The 10,160-nt window shown below is 50.0% G+C and overlaps 1 protein-coding gene across 1 annotated transcript; it reads left to right on the top strand.

Moving 5' to 3' along the window:
* The first annotated feature begins 7,182 nt into the window (after nt 1-7,182).
* On the top strand, nt 7,183-9,443 carry LOC119321218 (B3 domain-containing protein Os02g0683500-like). Its single transcript, XM_037595002.1, has one exon. The coding sequence runs from the start codon at nt 7,948-7,950 to the stop codon at nt 9,175-9,177; it is 1,230 nt and encodes a 409-aa protein (XP_037450899.1). The 5' UTR covers nt 7,183-7,947; the 3' UTR covers nt 9,178-9,443.
* Nucleotides 9,444-10,160: the final 717 nt, after the last annotated feature.

Below are 10,160 nucleotides of genomic sequence, written 5' to 3'. Positions count from 1 at the left end.
GACTTCGTCACTGGATTTCCCAAATCGCAAAAAGGTAATGATGTTATTCTTGTCGTCATTGACCGGCTTTCTAAGGTTGCACATTTTCTGGCTGTCAAAGAGACTATAACTGCTAGTCAGCTGGCAACCCTCTACATGTCCAGGATTGTCTCATTACATGGTATTCCACTGGTTATCAGTTCAGACCGTGGCAGCTTATTCACTTCAAGATTCTGGGCAAGTTTCCAAGAAGCTATGGGAACTCATCTGTCATTCAGTACTGCGTTTCATCCGTAGTCGCAAGGGCAAGTTGAACGTGTCAACCAAATTCTCGAAGACATGCTTTGAGCTTGTGTTATTTCCTTCGGCAAGAAATGGGAGGAATCTCTCCCGTATGCTGAGTTCTCTTATAATAATAGCTATCAAGCTAGTCTGAAGATGGCCCCCTTCGAAGTGTTATATGGACGAAAGTGCCGAACCCCTCTGAACTGGTTAGAAACTGGGGAACGTCCACTCTTTGGTCCGGATATTATCTAACATGCCGAAGAACAAGTCCGCATTATTCGCGAGAATCTCAAGACTGCTTAGTCGCGTCAGAAGAGTCAGTATGACCGTAAACATCAGGACATGGTCTATCAACCTGGCGAAAAGGCCTACCTTCGAGTTACACCAATGAAGGGTGCTCACCGCTTCGGGATCAAGGGCAAGCTAGCTCCTCGCTATATTGGCCAATTCACTATTCTCGAAAGGCGTGGAAAAGTGGCATACCAACTGGAACTTCCGCCAAACCTTTCTTAGGTTCACGATGTGTTCCACGTGTCACAGCTCCACCGTTGCTTCAAGGACCCAATCCGAGGACTGGATCATGAAGTGCTCGAATTGCAACAGGACCTCTCCTATAAAGAGCATCCGGTCCGCATTCTCGACCAAGCTGAACGCCGCACACGCCAGAAGGCGATCAAGTTCCTCAAAGTTCAGTGGTCGCACCATTCTGAAGATGAAGCCACTTGGGAACGAGAGGATCGTCTGCGTGATGAATACCCCGCACTCTTTCCTGCTACCTCGTAAATCTCGGGACGAGATTTCTTGTAGTGGAGGAGATTTGTAACGCCCGGATAATCATGCTACAGTAATCTCACGTTAATGGTGCCATGTCACCTATGTCACTGTAGTTAATCTCGGGTTAATTCAAAACCGTTTCAAAATTCAAATTCAAATTAATGTCAACAAATAAAGTTTTCAAAAGTTGAAACAAAAATGTTCGGACAATGCCAAATATGCCATAGGCAATTATGGTGTAGATGACACAAATTTATAAAATACTTAAATGCCCAAATTAAATAGAACAGAAAACAAAGATAAAAAAGAAAAGGAAAAGAAAAGGTAAAAGAAGAAACCCCCCCTTCCCCCCTGGGCCGAAAGGCCCAGCTAGCCAGCAGCCAGCCACCCAACCGGCCCAGCTCCCCGCACCGCACCCTCTCCCTGTTCCTCGGTTCCGCGCCGCTACAGGGCACGGTCGCCACCGGACCCCCTCACCGGCGCCGCAAGGAGATAAGATCGCCAGCACCCCCGCCTCCTCGATCCCGCCTCCCACTCATCGCCACGCTCGCCCTCGGCCCCCGCGCCTCTCCCACTCCCCTCAGATCCACTCGCCGCTCCTCGCCCTCCGCCATGGCCGAGCGCCTTCCTCGTTGCCGCTCGTAGTAGACGCGACCGCCGTCGCCCGTTCACCTCGCCAACGTGTCCGTCGTCCCTGCCGTCGTCCTCCTCGTCGACCGGTGGCCGCAGCTGGAGCTCGGAGGCACTGCTGCAATGGTTCCCTTCTTCCTCATCTCCGGTCGTCGCCGTTCTTCACCAACTCCGGCGACGCCCTCTGCAGCTACTAAGCCACCAAAGGCCACCGTGCATGCCTCTCGGTGAGCTCCTCCGCCTCCTACTCCTCCTCGTTAAGCTCCTTGCGCACCGTAGCTACCTCGTGCCGTTGTCGTGAGCCCGTCGCCGCGGATCGCCTCGCCGCCGTGGCCATGCTCTTCGTCGTGCTCGCCTGACCACGGCATCGTGCTCCTAATGCTCACAGGAGCCCAACGCGCCAGCGCACGCTCTCTCCCGTGCCTCCTAACGCCGTCCCCGTTGGGTGCCCGAACGCGCTGCCACCTGCGCTCGTCGTCGGCGTGCCTCCGGTGACCAAATGGTCACGGGCCAGCGCCCGTTGCGTTCGCCGCCTCGCGTATAACTCGCCTGGCCTCCCCTTTCTTTCGCAAACATGATGCCTCGTCGTTTCCTCCCGCGCCCGACTCCAGCCGTCCGCCGATGAGCTCGCCGCGCTCGATTCCGGTCACCCCTGCCACCACAATCACCACCGTTGGACGCGGTGCAGCCGTAGCTCTCGAACGCGCCCGAAAACTCGATGAACGGTGCCCTATAGGTGATTTCTGGCCACCTGAGCCGCGCCGCCGCGTTTTGCCTCACTGGTGTCGTTCCGGCGCCGTCCGCTAACGTAGCTGGGCGGGCCCCACCCCTGGGTCACTGCCAGTGGGCCATGGGGGGCCCGTTAACTGGATTGACCCAGTCAACATGCTGACTGGGCAGCCCAGTGGCACTGACATGCGGGGCCCATGCCATAAACGAATAAAAATAAATAGATAATTTGCTAATTAATTAAATTAGTTAATTAAACACTAATCTCTCACTGACTACCGGGCCCCACCCACTAATTAGCCTATTTAGTTAGTTTTAAAACTCTATTAATGCCCCTGTCCATGACATGTGGGTCCCAGTGGACCCACCTGTCTGGTTTGACTGGTCAACCGACCAGTTGACCTGCTGACATCACTCTGATGTCATGCTTGCATCATCAAACACTGTTCTGGATAATGTTGGCTTTAGATAAATAATTAAAATCAGAAAATGATTTAAATCTTTAGAAAATCATATCTTTTAATCCGTATCTCGGATGAAAATACTTTCTACATGAAAGTTGCTCAGAACGACGAGACAAATCCGGATACGCCCGTTCGTCCGCCACACATCCATAACCTATCGGACTCGCAACTTTCCCCCTTCGGTTCATCTGTCCGAAAACGTAAAACACCGGGAATACTTTTCCGGATGTTTTTCCCCTTCGTCGGTATCACCTACTACCGCGATTGGGCACACCTAGCATCGTTACTTGTCATGTCATGCATCGATATGCATCTGTTTGCATTGTATTCATTGTATCTTCCCCCTCTTCTCTCCGGTAGACTATGAGACCGACGCTGCTGCTGCCTAGTTCGACTACGGAGTTGACGACCCCTCCTTCTTGCCAGAGCAACCAGGCAAGCCCCCCCCCTTGATCACCAGATATCGCCTATTCTTCTCTATACTGCTTGCATTAGAGTAGTGTAGCATGTTACTGCTTTCCGTTAATCCTATTCTGATGTATAGCCTGTCATTGTTGCTACAGTCATTGATACCTTACCTGCCATCCTAAATGCTTAGTATAGGATGCTAGTTTATCATCATTGGCCCTACATTCTTGTCAGTCTGCCTTGCTATACTATTGGGCCGTGATCACTCGGGAGGTGATCACGGGTATATACTATACATATATACATACTACAGATGGTGGCTAAAGTCGGGTCGGCTCGAGGAGTACCCGCGAGTGATTCACGGATTGGGGGCTGAAAGGACCTTTGTCCCGACGGCCCTCTGTGTGGATCTTTGTGGCGGAGCGACAGGGCAGGTTGAGACCACCTGGGAGACATGTGGGTCTGGCCCTAGTCGGCGTTCGCGATTGCTTCATAATATAACGCTTAACGGGATCTTGGTATTTGATCTGAGTCTGGCTACTGGCCTATACGCACTAACCAACTACACGGGAACAGTTATGGGCACTCGGCGTCGTGGTATCAGCCGAAGCTTTCTTGACGTCAGCAACTGAGCGGCGCGCGCCGGATTGGAACGTAAGCCTGCTCTTGTATTAAGGGGGCTAGTTCTGCTTCCGGCCGCGTACGCAACGTGCAGGTGTGCTAAGGGCGATGGGCCCAGACCCCTGTGCGCTTAGGTTTAGACCGGCGTGCTGACCTCTCTGTTGTGCCTAGGTGGGGCTGCGACGTGTTGATCTTCCGAGGCCGGGCATGACCCAGGGAAGTGTGTCCGGCCAAATGGGATCGATCGTGTTGGGTTATGTGGTGCACCCCTGCAGGGAAGTTAATCTATTCGAATAGCCGTGATCTTCGGTAACAGGACGACTTGGAGTTGTACCTTGACCTTATGACAACTAGAACCGGATACTTAATAAAACACACCCTTCCAAGTGCCAGATACAACCCGGTGATCGCTCTCTAACAGGGCGACGAGGAGGGGATCGTCGGGTAGGATTATGCTATGCGATGCTACTTGGAGGACTTCAGTCTACTCTCTTCTACATGCTGCAAGGCGGAGGCTGCCAGAAGCTAGTCTTCGATAGGACTAGCTATCCCCCTCTTATTCTGGCATTCTGCAGTTCAGTCCACTCATATTGCCTCCTTACACTTATACCCATGCATATGTAGTGTAGCTCCTTGCTTGCGAGTACTTTGGATGAGTACTCACGGTTGTTTTGCTCCCTCTTTTCCCCCGTTTTCCTCTTCTTCTCGGATGCCGCAACCAGACGTTGGAGCCCAGGAGCCAGATGCCATCGTTGACGATGACTACTACACTGGAGGCGCCTACTATTACGTGCAGGCTGCTGACGACGACCAGGAGTAGTTAGGAGGATCCCAGGCAGGAGGCCTGCGCCTCTTTCGATCTGTATCCCAGTTTGTGCTAGCCTTCTTAAGGCAACTTGTTTACTTATGTCTGTACTCAGATATTGTTGCTTCCGCTGACTCGTCTATGATCGAGCACTTGTATTCGAGCCCTCGAGGCCCCTGGCTTGTATTATGATGCTTGTATGACTTATTTATGTCTTAGAGTTGTGTTGTGATATCTTCCCGTGAGTCCCTGATCTTGATCGTACACGTTTGCGTGCATGATTAGTGTACGATTGAATCGGGGGCGTCACAGTCGGTCTTCCGTTCGAGGGAACGTTTGAGGGCGGTTCACAGGATCGTCATCAACGGTTCGAGGGACTCCAAGTATGATCTACACCGACTCGTCTACATCTGCTGCAACTCCGGAGTCGTTAACGATCGTTGATCCAAACCGTATATGCATCATTATATTGTTCCTGGGTGTTCGTATGGCGATTTTTTTTTTGTTTTCTACTATGTTTCCCAACAACAGCAACTATAACAACCAGCATAACCTAAGAAATAATACACTACCTAGAACTATGACAACATCAAAAATTGCAAAGTAGCCACAAATTCAAATGGATTAAGATAAAACAAAAGGGATCTTTACAGAATACTCAACAATATAACTAGTAGATTTAACATTAAAAATCCTAAAAAACGCTACATAAACATCAATTATACCAAATCCATCTATAACACGGGCCTACTGAAGCCTTCTCATTTAAATTGGCAAAAATCCACTCCACCAATAAATCAACTAAACTAACACATGTCACGAGAAAATGAACTTAAAAACCACAACAAAACTACTCAAAGCATAACCCTAACCGTAAATGAAGAGGACATGCTCAAAGTAGGAGATTGGATCAAAAAGGGGAACACAAAAAAAAAACCATAACTAAAGAATAACCCTAATCGTAAAAACTCATACACCAGAAAACATATCCGAGACTAGAGTATGAGCAGATGAAATACTTGAACAGTAGAGCGGCGGGAGATGGACACTCACAAGGCAGATGAAATACTAGAGTAGCTACTAACGGGCGGCGGGAACATAACGGGCGCACAAAGTGAGCCCAACAGCCAACTCGACAGACCAAAAATTGGGGTGAGTCGATTCTGGTCAGCCCAAAAAAGCAAACAACAAACCAGAAAAAAAAAAAGCACGAACCTCAAAGAAGCATTCAATGGCCACAAAATCGACTTACCAAGTATAAAGTCACGCAACTTACATGTATCTAAAGTCATCTTTGAGTGTATATATTTCTTAGTCAGCAAACCCTGCCAAACAATTTCCTCTAAAGTGACTTGAACTATCATTTGTTGAGCAGGCACTTGTTCTTGTCTTTCAGGTCTTATATCCCAAGACCATCTAGAAGAATCACTATCTAAAGAACATCCAATCTTTTCCTCACCTCCCTCGGTATTTGAAAGAAGGATAGCATGAATTCCTCAAAAAAAAAAGGATAGCATGAACACTCACAAGCTCATCGTGGTGGCGTTGATTAGGACAAGAAGTGCCCCATAGGTCAAAAGCTTGTCATCAATGATCTTCTGGTCTTTATTTTGTAGTTTTCCGAAGTGGATGGGAATCTTATTGGTGTTTCCAAAACCTAACTAATCACTTTTGTGAAAACTTATCTTAAGTATAGACAATTGTTTATACCATGTTTGTGGCAATTTCCTTTTCTAAAGAAATGTTGGTGGCAATTTGTCTATACCATGTTTTAAAAAAAAAATATCAGTGTCATCAACATATTGTAAGATGGGGACTCTCGTTGGTTAGATGGGAGAGAAGATGACCGTCATGGGTAACATTGGCTTCCTCCTCATCTAGATGAAGGGAATCCTAAATATACATTGACCTCAGAGCGTCCGTAAGCCGGCTTCCAAATGCCCAATTGCTGGAATAGAAACATCCAATAATAATGCGACCGCATTTCGACCCATCCAAATTCCTCGCCCATTGGCCAAGGGACAAGCCACAAAAAATTCATGGTGTTTAGGTACCCTTGAGGCAGACGAGATCTTCTCATTCCACATCATGCAATTATTATCAGAAAATCCCCCTTGATGGATGGACGGGTACGCACCGGGAGGACCAGCCTAGAAACTTGCCTACACGAGAGCTACGCACAGTAGCTGCAGCTACGCCCGTAGGCAGGCGTGTGAGTGATATTTGATGTATACGTATACCCGTATGGTGGTGACAAGGACGAGCGCTCACATGAGCCCAACCCAGCGCGATCCATGGGCCCCCATCCCCTCTGCCCTTTATAAAGCTACTACACACTACGTTGCACAGTACACCCCACTTTTTCCAGCTCTTTCTCTAGCTCGATCTCTATGCTCGCAACGCTGCAAAAAACCACACACCTTCTTTCACAAAGAGAAACAAAATAAAGTGCTTGAGAAAAAACCAAGGTTGATGAAGCTCCTGGAAAGAAGCTATAGTACGGAAGAGGGGAAAGGGGGGCGAGAGGGGAAAAAACACGGCGAGATGACTCGCTTCATTTCGATAAGCGGCTGCCACTTCCACTAGCTAGTCGAGTTCAAGGAATCTGTAGCTAGGGCAGCTCAGTCTCCTCTCCCCCTTGCGGGAGGATCGAACTGCAGCAGCGCCAGCCACAAATATTGGCCACGCGGGCGCGCGCCCACCCAGCACCCACCAACCTCCCCGGCCGTCTCCATCGATCCATATTGCCGGCCATCCCCGTCTTCATTCCATCCATCCCTGCCACATCCCAAAGCTAGCTAGCAGCTAGGCGTGCAGTGCGCGCGCGTCAATGCATGCCGGCCCAGCCAATTCCCCTCTGCTCGCCTCCCACGGTGCGAACACAGCTCAAGATTGATATAGAATTTCTTAGGAGAAAAAACAATACATACACGCATACATAGGTGGATCCCCTCTCTAGTAGTGCCCAACCTATATGCTATAGCTAGCGCAGCTCTGCTGCAGCCGCAGTGTCTATTCTCGAGCACCAGGCCAAGCTGCTGGTCTCGGCAGAAGCCAGCAAGGGGCAACAAGAAGAAGGATCCAGGATTGTTGCTTTCTCGCTCCGATCCGAAGAACCACTGGGCAGCAGCTGAGGAAGCTCTCTTTTGTAGTTGCTTGCTTCTTCTCAAGATCTGGTCATCCTCCTCTCCTCTAGTTGGCGAATCGGGATGCCGCAATAATCCACGGGAAGAAATATCCAAGCATACATACATGGAGTTTACTGCGACAAGCAGTAGGTTTTCTAAAGGAGAGGAGGTGGAGGAGGAGCAGGAAGAGGCGTCGATGCGCGAGATCCCTTTCATGACGGCCGCGGCCGCCACCAGCGCCGCCGCACCTTCTGCTTCTGCGTCGGCCTCGACACTCGCGTCAGCGTCCGCGTCTGCATCGCCATATGGAAGTAGCCCTCCCTTTCGGTCTGGGGATGACGCCGGAGCGTCGGGGAGCGGGGGCGGCGGCGTGGCGGAGGCGGTGGAGAAGGAGCACATGTTCGACAAGGTGGTGACGCCGAGCGACGTGGGGAAGCTGAACCGGCTGGTCATCCCCAAGCAGTACGCCGAGAAGTACTTCCCGCTGGACTCGGCGGCCAACGAGAAGGGCCTCCTGCTCAACTTCGAGGACAGCGCCGGGAAGCCATGGCGCTTCCGCTATTCCTACTGGAACAGCAGCCAGAGCTACGTCATGACCAAAGGGTGGAGCCGCTTCGTCAAGGAGAAGCGCCTCGACGCTGGGGACACCGTCTCCTTCTCCCGCGGCGCCGGCGAGGCCGTGCGACACCGCCTCTTCATCGACTGGAAGCGCCGAGCCGACACCAGAGACCCGCTCCGCTTGCCCCGCCTCCCGCTTCCGATGCCGCTAACGTCGCACTACAGCCCGTGGGGCCTCGGCGCCGGCGGCAGAGGGTTCTTCATGCCGCCCTCGCCGCCAGCCACGCTCTACGAGCACCGTCTCCGTCAGGGCTTCGACTTCCGCGGCATGAACCCCAGTTACCCCACAATGGGGAGGCAGGTCATCCTCTTCGGCTCGGCCGCCAGGATGCCTCTGCACACACCAGCGCCACTCCTCGTGCCGCGCCCGCCGCCGCCGCTGCACTTCACGGTGCAACAACAAGGCAGCGGCGCCGGCGTAAGTGCCGCCGGGTCCCCAGTGGTGCTCGACTCGGTGCCGGTAATCGAAAGCCCGACGACGGCAACCAAGAAGCGCGTGCGCTTGTTCGGCGTGAACCTTGACAACCCGCAGCATCCCGGCGATGGCGCGGACGAGTCGAGCAATTATGGCAGTGCACTGCCATTGCAGATGCCCGCATCAGCATGGCGGCCAAGGGACCATACGCTGAGGCTGCTAGAGTTCCCCTCGCACCGTGCCGGTGCCGAGGCATCGTCTCCGTCGTCGTCGTCGTCTTCCAAGAGGGAGGCGCATTCGGGCTTGGATCTCGATCTGTGACCTAAAGGAAAGTTCTGCGATTCTTTCTTTCTTCTACCATTTGATTTTCAGTTCTTCTCGTCGTCTCACTTCTCATGTGATTCAGTTATAACCTTTTGATGATAGCGGCACCTAGGGATTTAACATTTGCCCCCTTTTCGGCACTTGAAATTTTTGTGTTGGTTTGAGAAGTCATAAAGAAATTAAGCTTAGGCAGATTAATGTTTTTCCCTCAAATCAATGTCATCTCTTGTCCACCATTATTTTCCCCTCCATTTGCTTGTGCTTCAATACTTGCCCATGTTCAGCAATATCTCATGCCCATTTCATACATATGATAACATTATTTGCCCGTGTGCAAAATTTTGTTCACGGTCTTATATAGTATACTTCCTTTTTTATTTTTAGTCTGCATATAAAATTTATCTGAAGCCAAACTTCGTTAAGTTTAACCAATTTTGTATGAAAACATATCAACATTCATGGTACAAAACCAACATCATTAGATTCATCATCAAATTAATTTTCATATATAGAACTAAAGTATTGTAAATGTTGATATTTTTAATATGATCTTTGGTCAAACTTGATGGAGTTTTTTTGCAGAAAAAACTTTATGTAGTTTAACTTTAAACAAATCTTATATACGGAATAAAAAGAGACTGAGGGAGTATGAGAGATACGAGTTGAATCCATGGAAACGTATGCCGCCAAACCAGCACTACACATTAATAATTCAGAAAAGCTACCTGGTGGGAGAGCATAGCATTTCAAACATTTTTCCTGATAGTTTTAGTCATATCGAGGGTGACAGTTTTTTCATAACAACGTGACATTTTTTAGCCTTCATTCCAGAAAATGACAGGTTGTTCTGAAGAAACTGTCACCCCTTGACTCACTAAAACTATGGTCAAATCGTTTGCAAATGCCAAACCCTCCCAGCGAACGGTCGCTAGATAAGAGGGGTCCTTGTAATTTCCTATATCATGCTATTACTTGTGAAC

The sequence above is a fragment of the Triticum dicoccoides genome, chromosome 6B (genome assembly GCF_002162155.2).
Source record: "Triticum dicoccoides isolate Atlit2015 ecotype Zavitan chromosome 6B, WEW_v2.0, whole genome shotgun sequence".
In the NCBI taxonomy this organism is placed as follows: Eukaryota; Viridiplantae; Streptophyta; class Magnoliopsida; order Poales; family Poaceae; genus Triticum; species Triticum dicoccoides.
The sequence above is the reverse complement of the archived record's forward strand: the minus strand, read 5'-3'. Positions and strand labels throughout refer to the sequence as shown.